Here is a 12,511-nt window from a genome sequence, read left to right on the forward strand (position 1 = left end):
TGCCACTGCTTAATAAAATAAAAACCCAACCCCAACCACACACTCTGACAGTTCAAACTCCTTTTATATTAATATGTATTAATTTAATACATTATTTAAATGAACCTCAGAACTATTTGGATTACAGCCTGGAATGAAAGCTCTTTATAGAGCTACTGATTGCCCTGATATACAAGGACTGGAAGCAAATTTACTGCAGCATTCACTCAAGACAATGAAAGAGATCTAAACGTCTAAGTCAGTTTTGACAAAAAATGAACTTTTTCATAAATGAAATCACGGAACTGTACATGAAGTAGAATACTATTTGAAGAGCTTAACTGCAGATTGACACTACGGATCCAGCTGTTAATGCATATGTATTTGCATAATTTAAAAGTTTACAAAAGTAATGAACATACCTCAAGTATCTTGTCATCCAGTTCAGATCAGCGGTCAGATTAGGGAGGATTCTTCTTCAGGTAGTCTCATAAAATTTATACAGCAAAATTTATGTTCTAAAGGCAGTCAACTGGAATCAAAGTACCATGTATAGTAGTACTTCTATATTACATCTATCTTTAATATGAATCAAAGAAGATTTTTTTTAAACGCAAGAGGTGAATTACCTGCTTTTAATATCTGTGATATCTTTTCCCATCAGTTTTAACAGCACAGAAATTGTACGGAACTTAGAAAGACTGGCACAAGCTCTTCCAGTTGATTCCGGATTTTAAAAAAGGCACATCACAGAACATCATGCTGTAATTTTAAAAAGTTACAGAAACATAAGCAGCAATCAGCTGTCCAAGTTCTGTGCAACTCTAGACAGTATAGCCAGCTGTCTATTGCCAGAAAGAAGTATCTTATAAAGAAGAACTAACTGCTGTTCATCTCCATCCTTTCAGAAACTAAGCTTGAACAAAGACCTAAGAAAGCATTTGAAAAAGGTGTTAAGTGTCAGTGTTTAAAAGAACTAAAAGTTAAGTCTGCTGTCATCACCTAATTCACAAGAGAAGATTAAGCTCCTGCCAAAGGAAGTGTATCTCTGGAAAGAGATTAGCAAGAATTAGGAGCGGTGTCTATTGCACAAAAAACAAAAATGGAGCTCAGTGTTGTCAGAAAACAAAGGTTTTTTAGGAGATGAAAAGTTTATTTATAAACTGCCAACATTTAACAAAAACAGTATTACACTATTTTCCATTTTCTACAGAAATACAATAACTTACAGCAGTGCTTAGTCTATTTTGTCACTAATACATATAAAAACAAATCTGCTGATAAATAAGTGAGAAAAATCTGTTTATCAACCACCACCACTAAAATTGTACCTGTAAATTTTGGAAGACATCTGCATAGAATAGTTAGAACCTGTAAGGGTGCTCTTTTTTATTTTGTAAGTCATTTTGTACTATTAGGATATGCAAAAATTTAATTACCATGCAATACAAAATAATTGAGATAAACAAGGTAAAACTCAGTGTGCACAACTGGAAAACAGTGCTAAGATGCCTTTCTACGTTTCTAACTAGACATCAGGAAAACGCATCTTTTATATGGTGGAATTTCCAATTCCCTTCACAGCAAAACCAGATTTATAACCATGAAAATCTCTACTTGGCCAGGCTCCACTGAAGAAGGATTTAAAGCGTGGTGGAAGTTATCTAGTACTAGATAACAACAAAAATGTAGAACATCTTAAATCAACATTACATAGATGCATTTTACAAAATAGATTAGCTGTTAGCTAGTGATAAGCATTTGTGAGATGGAAGGCTGACAAACATGCAGTTCATTGTTGACCATAAATGTAGACAGCAAATCTGGAGAACAGCAACACTCACTTGAGCAGCACTCACTGTTTGTTAAGACATTCCTGTTCAATATTCCATCAGTTATCACACGGCACTTAAAACCTCACCAGTCATCCCTAAATATCTTGCATGAACCTTGAGCACTGGTATCTGTTTGCTATTGATACGCAATACTTCCAAAACTAAAGTGTTATCCTGGTTTGCACACAGGTATATTGTATGAAACTTTCTGCCACTAGAGAGGATGAAAAATTGTGGAGGCAGGGGAGAGTATGGGGGGTACTGAGCTGGGGCAGGAGGTGGGGGAAAGAGAAAGAGAGAAGGAGAGGGGAGAACAGAGGCAGAAAAAAAACAGAGGGGAAAAGGAAGCTTTCTTAGCTACTGATACCCTGTAGTACCCTTACTTTTTCTGTAGCTGCCTTTTTAAACCTGTAACATTCCATAACCTTAATAGCTCCTTTTCCACAGTGCTAAGGAGTATACACTACACTGACTGGGATTTTTTATTGAAGCCATAAATACGACCATCTGTGAAAGACAAACAAGTCCCTTACATTTCATCACACCAAATATGTCATGGCTATCAGGTAGTGGCTGATACGCTCTCCACAGCCTGATTTTATGTCAATGAAGTTGGTAGGAATTTTGAAACTCATTTCAACAGATGTAAAAAATAAAGCATTCAGATCGCAAACAAATAACCAGATCCTGCAAATTACTTCTACACAAGGAGCCTGGCAGGTTTATTACTTGCTCCTTTCTGATTTAATGAACACCCAAAATTAAGTAAAAGAAGATTGCTCATATCAACTACGGGCTTCCTTACGTATTCGTTATACCTAGTGGCTAGTAAGAAAAAACGAAAATAAAGAAAGCAAAAAGTATATGAGAGAAGCTTTTTTAAGCTTTGCATTTAGGATGATGAGCAATACTTTCAGTAACGCCCTGTGATTTCAGGTGCTCATTTTAGAACACTTAGAATGAATTACATTGTCTATGAGAAAACAGGAAAGGTGCTAGCATTTTCCAGTAAAACTGATTCCTTTAAGGAAAGCTCTCAAATCCAGTAACTCGAAATCAGGAGACATTCAAAATTAAGAGGAATTCTGAAAATATTTTTATGTGATTTATTTTTACAAAAAAGATTATGAGAAAAATACTGAAAATAAAGTACCAAAAAGACTACTTGTTGTTTGTATTTAAATACCAATTTAAGTCACTAGTTCATGTTTGATATACTTTTCTCAGTCTCCTGTGATGCTAAAGCACTCATCCCAAACATGCCTGTCTAGTTCCTTTCTGGAGGACATGAAAAGTATCCTCTGGGTATTCACTGAGCACCCCCAAATTTTCCCAGCTTGCAAGACCTTACAAACTCTTTCACAGTCTCAAATACTCTCTACAAGCACTGGGAATAAACACCACCACTAATGATTTGGTTGGTGTGTGCAGGCACTTGCCCAAGTATCATGAAACTCAGGCAGATGAAGACAAAGAGAGGAAGCAATAGATCTCGCTGCTTTCAGCAAACAACCTGGCACTGACCCTGCTAGAGTCAGACTCAGGACAGGTCATTCATGGAACAGTCTGTTAGCAGATAGCCAAATGTGGGTGATTTTTGCAGCGTTCACAGGACATAAATATAGTTCCACCATCCATCCATTCACGCACACATGCATACTTATTGTGGGAGAATAAATACAGATAATTTACTCACAGACAAGCTCTCTACTGATTACAAAAAAGAAAAAAAAAAAGAAAATAATCCCCATCTGACAGGAATTCATCCTATGACAAAGTAAGACCAGTGAAAAACAAAATTAATGCTTTACATTCACTATCCTGTAGAACACCGTCATTTAGCAAATTACCTTCCAGTGTCTTACTGTCCTGTCATAATTTTAGTCTTTCTGCTACAAAATTTATGATTTATCTAATTTATCTTGGAAATCTACACAAAATTTACAATGGTCACAACTGTGCATCTGAGAATTTTTCATAGAAAAAATATTGCAAAATATTATGTTTAAAACTAGTTGTATATCCCCCTAATAAGAAAGCTATGAGAATTAAGTATTTTTGCACATACCTTGATAAAATAAACATTTCCCTACATAGAATAGTACTTTGATGAACATGATGGTGTTACAAAATTAGTGTTTAATGGCTCACATGGACACTGTAGTGCTGTCACTACCTTGGATCTTAATGCTACTTAAAAATATTTAAGACATCTATTATTTTGATTAAATAAAATAAAGAGAAAGTGTGTTCCCAAGCACACTTTTCAAGACAACTACCCAGTTTTAAATGTAGCCATTTCAAAAAAGAAAAACTGATACAAAAGGGAATGAACACAGTAAGTATAAATACATTTTGCCTTCTAAAAACAAATTCTGGTACCTCGTATCATTTATGTGATTTTTTTTTAACAACAGGTTAAAAAAACCACAATCCTTTTATCTACTCATTACATGCAGCCATTCAGGAAATCTTACCGTATTAATGATGTACCAATTTCATAACTTTATTCACAATTAACATACAGGTGTACCTCATCCAAGAAAAGCTCTTTGTTTCAACATAATTATATTCCATTCAGAAAATGTCCCGTGAAGAAAATATGCACCTCACTGTGGGTTCTCCCCACCTCTGTCTATACAGTAGGATGTACAGCAGGTTCCAGATGGTGCAGATAAAGATGTTTAATAAACCAGACTTCAGTTAAGAGTTCTGTTTTTCAGAGTAACTCTGTTGCATGTAAGAGTTTGACACCTATCAAAAAAGACTTAGCATTCAGAATCCTAACAAAAGGTTTTTAAATATTGAATCTAAGATCTATGGTGCATCAACACAGATGCTGTAAAAAAGCTTCCCCATCATTACAACATACTTTGAGATACTAACTACTCTACTGAATACTACTAGGAAACTCAGAGAAGAAATCCAACAATTGTCAGGAGCTTCCTACAAGACTGCAACAGTAATTCAAGATACAGAATAACAATATGAAGCAGGTGAGATGGTAAGGTCTACTGTAAATCACTGGGTACAGTGTTAACATGTGGGTAGATTATAAAATACTATGCTAGACAAAAAAAATAATTAAAAGCCAGTTATTACATGTTTAGCTTTTTTTTTTTTTTAATCAATAATTATAAACTGTAAAAATGCACCCTAATTCACTACAATAGACTATGCCCTGAGAAGTAACATTACACACTAAGCAAAAGCCACTAGGAGGTGTCAGGTCTGCAGTTCAAAAGCATAATATATGGAATTCCCTGGAAGCACATTTCCTCCATTTTTCAGCAATACAGTTGCTTCTTCGGAGGAAAAGACTAGTGAAAATTTATGCTAACTCTAGTTTTTCCAACTTCAATTTTTTTTTTCCTTTCTCCTTCAAACTCTCCCTGGAAAACTTGTTGGATTCATAGATACAGCTCTTGCTTTTCACATCTGAAAGAGGATATAGGCCTAGCATGAGGTTCTGAAATAACTGAGCCTGATGAACTCCACTTAAGGACATCAGTCAAAGTACTTTTTGGGAGGTAGTCAGAGTTACTCAAACACAAAATTAGGCCACCTCACCAATGCTTTGCTACATTCTTCTTTGCTGGTTGGAAGAACAGAGAAGAGGCTGAGAAGAAAACATAGCTCTGAGTACACAGGGAAAATTATCTTAAGACAGGGACATTGAACTTCCTTTGAAACTACCTTGAGTGTTAAGTGCATTTGAGAATTGGCGAGTTACACCCTTTTCTTTGTATCTGACACTGATAAAACAGTAAGAACTAATTATAAATACCTGTCATCACCCAACAAGTGCAAAGATGCATTTAGAAGTGGTATCTACGTTTCACTGTCAGTTCACTGCTTTTCCCAATATTGTTCTAGGAGATACAATTCAGCAGTTGTGGGTTTATCTCCCCACACTGTAAGTGCAATGGTTCACCTCCTACTAGATTTAAAAAAAAACCCCAAAGAGCACTCTTCCCTTACACAAGGCAAAACAAAACTAAGCAAACAACAACTTGTCCAAAAATTTAATCATCAATTCTCTAAAGACTCAGAACTTAAATTATTCTCTGGTACTCATATTTTCTCAGTGTGTATGTTTTTGAAAAAGTATGCTTTTTGAGTCTGGTTATGCAGACAAATCTTCCCCGAACCCTTAGTTTCTGTTCATCATTATTATACAGTACTGTTTTGAAAATTCATTAACTATCTGCTTAGGAAAAAAATCACTCCCATCCATAAAGTCTAGCTACACATTCTAATTAATCAGCACCAGAACAAAACTGGAAATGCCAGAAATTTTGATTATAAGACAAAAATCTAAGCTTTCTCACTATATTATCACCTTGCTTATTTGTCTTAAAAGCAAATTACATACAAGGTAATTAATCAAATAGTATAAACTGACAAATTACTTTATCCCCTATTTAAATTACACATGGATTTTGTTGTGTAAAGAACATGTAAGCAGGCAATAAAACACAAATACGCAGACATGAGTACATTAACAAATACTAATCAGAGCAGTTATAACAATGCATTCCAATAACTTCATATAGATTTGTTATTGTAGCTATCTTTAATGCTGCATGTTTCTCCAGTGACTGTAACACACAAGACAAACAAAATGCCAGTGAAATAACAGTTACTGTATTTAGCAGCTGAGAATTTACCACTTAAAACATGATTCCTTCTATTCCAAATTCTGTAGTTTAAAATTACATTTGTTCCTCGAAACCCTTTGTTTCTATTACAAATTTCTACAAAGACTAATCCAGTGAACAAAAAGAACCAATTCAAATGACACATACTACAGCAGAAGACAAAATTAGTAAAGATGCTGAACTTTATAGGATGATGTTTACAGATGTACGAAGTTTGATTTTATATTTGAAGAAACTTCAGACAGTGAGAGCCTTGTATTCTGCAGCTTCTGCTGGACACTTTCTCTTCAGGAATGTTCACTGACTACGTTTTTAGTCTCAGATCTCCAAAACACAAGACAGCTGAAATGCCTTATGTAAAGTAGTCATGCTCAGTATGTTAACCACCAATGGCCTAAAGTCACTTTCTTTTTTTTCAAGCAGAGCCCAAATGGGACTCTGCAGTAATACCATGTGGTTAGACAGGCATGCTGCAAAGATCATAGTTCCAGAACTTCAAATCAGTTTTGAGCTTAATGCAGTAGGCTAGAAGGATCTCTTCAATAATTTTGCGCATGAGGCTTCAGGACATTGAAAGTCTGAAGCAATTTAGGTATTATTTTCCTCTTTCACACAATTTATATTGTTACCATTAAAAAACTAAAGCACAAATTTAACAGCTTACTGTTTGCATTTCCGTCAAACAGAAAGATATGACTTGTTTCAATTTCACTGTTTAGTTTTCTGGTCCATAAACATTTCTAAATGTAACTGTTCTAACTGGTTAAAAAGTAAAGCGTGGGGGAGTATTTCCATCAGGTGCAGACTTTAAAAACCCACTCTTATGAGTTATACTACAGCCATCAGTGTTATGCAAAAGTAATAAGAATATCAGCACCATCTCTATTCAGTTTTCAGAACATTTTCCAAGTACTAAAATTCAACACAACTCTATTAAGTTACATAGGACCAAATCTTGTCTTCCTACAAGAATGCATCACTTGTGCTGACGTGAACAGGAACTACACGTGTATATGAGGGCACCTGCTTAAATGTTTATGATGTCAAGTTCAATACCCCAGAACTTCCACAGTACAGCTCTAAGAATGCTAAGACTCCAGATTAGGTTCTAGAAGAACTATATAATGGGTTTCAAGTCAGATTCTAATATTAGTATTTTCTTCTGAAAGCCTCAATCATTCCAGTGCAAGAAGAGAGCATCTCTTCCCTTCCACAGTTCAAGAAATTTTTCTTATCATGCTCCCACTTCCAAGATTGCTCCTATCACTAATATTTTTCTCATAAACAGGTAATTTTTGCCAAGGTAAATGGAACGCACAAATACATTACTGAGTAATCTAGGACCAAGAATCTGATCTTTAATAACATTGCCCCCTTGACTTCACACTTTCCAGGTTCATATGAGTCATTAATGGGATACTGTTAATCAAGCTGACCCAGGCTACTACACATACTTTAATGTATCATCCACATTCAATAAACACCAGGTCCTCTGAGATGCGTAGAAGTTCTTGCTCAAGTTAAGTTCTTAAGTTCAGACTTCTGTTTATACTTGAACCTACCCATTTCTCAGTGATCACTGAGCTGACATCTTATGACAAAACCGTTCTCTCAAGCCAATTCCACACTGCCTTCAGACAACAATTACATTCTTCTGCAACTAAAACCATCAACCAAACCAAGACAGCATCCCATAGCACCCCAAAACAAACGACCATGTAATACATGTAATACCTATGGAGGGGCAGATGTGGATGCCTCTGAGACAAAGCTTTGACACAGAGATGCTCAAGCCTAGATCAGTCTTACCTAGGTACGGTAAACAGAACAGTGTACATTTAGAAATGTCAATGTTAGCAACTTTGTGCCTGAAACGAATCATGAACATACTCTCAAACAATACAGGTGGTCTGTTCTCACTTTGAGATGCAACAGTAAATCCCATCCATCAAACTACTTAGAAGTGCGGGAAGTTCACATTTTGAGCGCTTTTTGATTCAAAGTGATACCTTTTGAGCACACTACCTGTGTTTTTTCTCCCTCATGTTTCTTTGCCTAACAGAAACAGCATCTTGAAAGTTATGGTCAAGAGGCATTTGGGGCAGGAGATATATAAAGCAATTCTGGCAAGGACACCAACTTAAAAATCTAATGCTCCCAGAGAAAAGTTTGTTTTTAAAAGAGGCGATGTTGCCATTGTACAGACTTCTACAATTGTAGAATGTTTCCCCTGGGTCTGTGGACCAGCACAATTCTACTAGTGTAAAAATCCCTTTTACAGACAAGTTCTAAGTAAATTACAAAATACACCATCCACACTTGATTTCAAATTCCCTTAAAATTTACAGTTATGTAAACAGAGGTGTATGGTTGGAGTAGAGCTCTTAAGGAAAAGTAAAAAAGAAAAAAAAACCCCAAAGACTGTGGCTCTGCAAAACAACAAAAGGGAATAGTTAGCTCCCCCCTGCTGCCACTTTTTTTTTAACTGAACAGTCTCAATGACCAGTTGGAAGAGTTACTTTTTACTCCATCCAATACTGGACTTGTAGGGTCTTGGTTAAATACAAGTTACCAATGTGTGATTTAGCAGGGTGAGAATCTGTAGTGTAAATAATACATCCAGAGATGTGTATCAAGTATGATTAATTCTGGATTGTTGAAATAAAATAAATAAATAAACACCAAGTAAGAAATGAAGGTAAAGTAGTCTGTTTTAAGAAAACTATTTCCAAATACAGCCAAATACAGCTCTGACTGTAAGTGACTGTGTGTTTGAACTATTTTCTGCCACACTTTCCTGTATCTACTCATCAGGATTTCAACCTCATAGACTTTCCTATCAAGCTAACGTGACAATTGATAAGCAAACAAAAACCCAGTTAAAACAGTAAAAGGCATGATGGCTTCAATACTGTTACTGGAGCCTTCAGAATGAAACATTGTATTCCGGTGTTCCACCAAAGACTGCTACACAAAAATAATAGCACTCACCAAATATAGTCTGGATCCAGTAAGGTATTAGCATGATGCCATATAGAAACAACCTGGAAACACATTTAGCTGATACTGACAGATTCTCCCATTCTTTTTTCAGACACTCTGTTTCACAAGCATTTCAAACTTTTTTTTCTTTTACCTCCATTTTTTTTTAAGTTGAATGATACAAAGTCCACCTTAATGCAGAACTTAAAAAATAAGAAAATGCCATGGTAGGAAGCTGACAAGAGAGATTTCTTAGAAGATTAAGGAACAAACTGCATTTGATTAATAAAAATCTATGCCAGTTCTTTAACAAGTGATAGACTTCTATTCTGAAATTGAACTTTAGGACTGACCATCTGTCATAGGTTAGCAAGCATAGTCCCGGAAGGGACGTCCTTGCTAAGGGGTGCTTACAGTTTCCTCTGGGAACTGATAGAACCTATCAGCTGGCCAGTTTGAATACAGACAATTCTCTAAGCCACTTAAAGTTGTGACCACCTCTGTGATCCACATTTAAGAATAGGCAAACTCCCCCCCAAGCTCTCTCTCATTTCCGGCGCTGGCACAGGTGGCTGCGGGCCCCGTGTGGGGGCCAGCGGGCCCGGCCAAGCCCTGCTTGGGCCAGGCCGGGCCGGGCCACGGCCATCCTGGAGCCGATGGACCTGTTCCAGCCATGGAACCCCCCCCACTGCCTTGCCGTGGGCAGCCGGAGCGGCTCGGCTCTCCCCCCTCTCCACTGCGATAAGAAAAATTCAACATTCCAGCTGCAAAGCTGCAAGGCCGAGGTGAGATTAACCCTTTTATTGCTGTGAAGAGCTGAAAACCTGAGGGAAGAGAGAGAGGAGATGCTTAAAGCTGAAATTCTGTTGTGAAGCTATGATATATCAGAGTATCCTGTTGTAATTCCATGAAGATATGGGGGGTGGAGTGTTCAGCTCGTGAGCAAAAGCACCTGCACTGAGATAGGCAGATGCTGACACAGCTGTAATTTCATGAGAAGTTTGGACAGGGAGAGGTGGACCAGATGAGGACTTTTGCTCCAAACGGGAAAGGAGAAAACCTCAGTCCCTAGAGATGAACCAGATGAGGACTTTTGCTCCAAACGGGAAAGGAGAAAACCTCAGTTCCTAGAGATGCTCCCGGAGATAGTCCTAAAGATGAAGATGAGGAAGACCCTTTGCTCCCAGGGAAGGAGAAGGGCCTCTGCTTTTGTTTCTGAACGGCTCAACCTTAAAACTGTACCCCAAAAAACTTCAAGAGTGGACCCTCGAAAGCAGTTGCGGGAAAAGCTGCAAGTTGGGGGAAAGGACTCACACGCAGGCAGAGAGACTCCTCTTCCTAAATGGACTGAACAATATTTGGAAGTGGGCGGCTGTCTCGTTGTGATAATGTGTTCATAGCATGAGCAAGAAGAGACTTCTCTTTCTAAATGGACTGAACAAGGTTATTATGGAAGTGGTAAACAGACTGAACATCTTAAGGGTTGTCTTTTTACATTGTCAGTGGGAGAAGGGAGGAAGGTGGGGGGAGGAGGAGAGTTCTGAAGGTCGTATAATTTTTTTTTTCCCTCTTTTAGGTCTGTTAATAAACTTCTTTATATTCTTTCAAGTTTGGTGCCTGCTTTGCATTTCTCCTAATTCTTATCTCACAGCAGATAAACAGTAATGAGTATTTTGGACCAAACCACTACACCATCAAAAGAGAGAGAAACACAGAGTTAGCTAACACTTGCAACCAAGACATGCATTTGAAAAGAGAATATTGCACTAAGAGAAGAACCCTGAAAGCTTTAAACGCTTCCTTCACTGACCTAAAAAAGTAACCAACCATTTTCTATAAGCAGTAGCAAACCTGACTTGGTCCACATCCCTACAAGTTGATAATACTTTATCAACAAACCGGTATTCCATTTCTGGACCAAGAGAGTCCTGCACAGGAGCACGCTTCAGGCGTTTTGTTTCTTGGGTATAACCTTGTTTGCTACTGGATTCATTCAAACCATCAACATCCATAGCTTGTGCCATGTGACTTGTTGCAGGACCGTGGTGGGAATTATTCAGAGTTTCATCACCGCTGTCCACAGATGATACCACTGCACTCAGGAGAGGAAGTTTGTTGCTTAAGTGCTGTTGAAGGTAGAATACACACCTTCTTCAAAGGAAAAGGAAAGAAAAGAAGAAAAAAAAGTCATGCACTGAAAATAACCTGCTGTTTCTGCTGAACTGCTTCAATTCATTTGCCATCCCACCAGACTTCCCTCAAAGACAAATCTGCTGTCTCTGCTCATGCTCTACTAGAAAGGCTCCATGTCACTTTAGCAAATCTACTGTTAACTAGTCAGGAACCTGCACCCAGCTACTAAAGCAGAAATTTTCTGCAGCCAATCTTCCATCTACATTTTGCTCATTTTTTGTTGTTTAAAGTGCGAGGAGGCTCATTAACAGCATTGTGTGTGTCTTGTACAAATTAAAGAGACAAGTGGAGTTTACACCACAAGATATTTAAGCCAAATCAAACTTCCCATGCATTAGTTCTGATTATGCTCTTGAACATTTTCCAAAGGCTTAATACATAATAGCTTAAAAAATCTTTTATTGCGTGGTACTTTCTGAAAACAGAACAATTTGTTTGGAAATATCACATGAAGAATCATCCACAAATCAGAAGGAAACACTTTTAACCAAATCCTCTTACCTATGACACCACAATGTTTCATGCCCTGGGTAATTATCAATCAGTTCAGTGCAGAGCTCCATCTCTTCATCTAAACGGCAGGGGAGATCCACACTTTGCTCCTCTGCACAGGCAGCTTCTGTCCCTGCACTCTCTTCCCCCTTCTGAAGGCTAGGGTTTTGTTCATTTACCATTTGATTTTGTACCAGTATGTTATTGTCAGTCACTGTTCTGCGTATCAAGGAATTGAGTAAGAACTGGCGGTAATGAAATCCACTGTGGTCCGAGACATGCATGGATACCCAATATTTAGTGGATGAAAGTTCATCGAGGAGAACCTGAAACAAAATTCAGCGAGAGTTATCATCCAGTAAAAAGGAG

General features: G+C 37.5%; 1 protein-coding gene across 2 annotated transcripts in view; it reads right to left on the bottom strand.

Moving 5' to 3' along the window:
* Positions 1-11,093: 11,093 nt before the first annotated feature.
* The window catches only part of PTAR1 (protein prenyltransferase alpha subunit repeat containing 1), a 29,769-nt gene continuing 28,351 nt past the window's right edge, over positions 11,094-12,511 (bottom strand). The window contains exons 6-7 of one of the 2 annotated variants that reach the window (XM_048292380.1): positions 12,152-12,468; positions 11,094-11,605 (exon numbers count right to left, since the gene is read on the bottom strand). In XM_048292380.1, the coding sequence (XP_048148337.1) occupies positions 11,260-11,605; positions 12,152-12,468 (663 nt within the window). In that variant the 3' untranslated portion in view covers positions 11,094-11,259. Of the gene's footprint in view, positions 11,609-12,151; positions 12,469-12,511 lie in introns of both variants that reach the window. The other variant, XM_048292378.1, reaches the window with a different exon arrangement.

Source organism: Corvus hawaiiensis, chromosome Z (genome assembly GCF_020740725.1).
Source record: "Corvus hawaiiensis isolate bCorHaw1 chromosome Z, bCorHaw1.pri.cur, whole genome shotgun sequence".
NCBI classification, from domain to species: domain Eukaryota; kingdom Metazoa; phylum Chordata; class Aves; order Passeriformes; family Corvidae; genus Corvus; species Corvus hawaiiensis.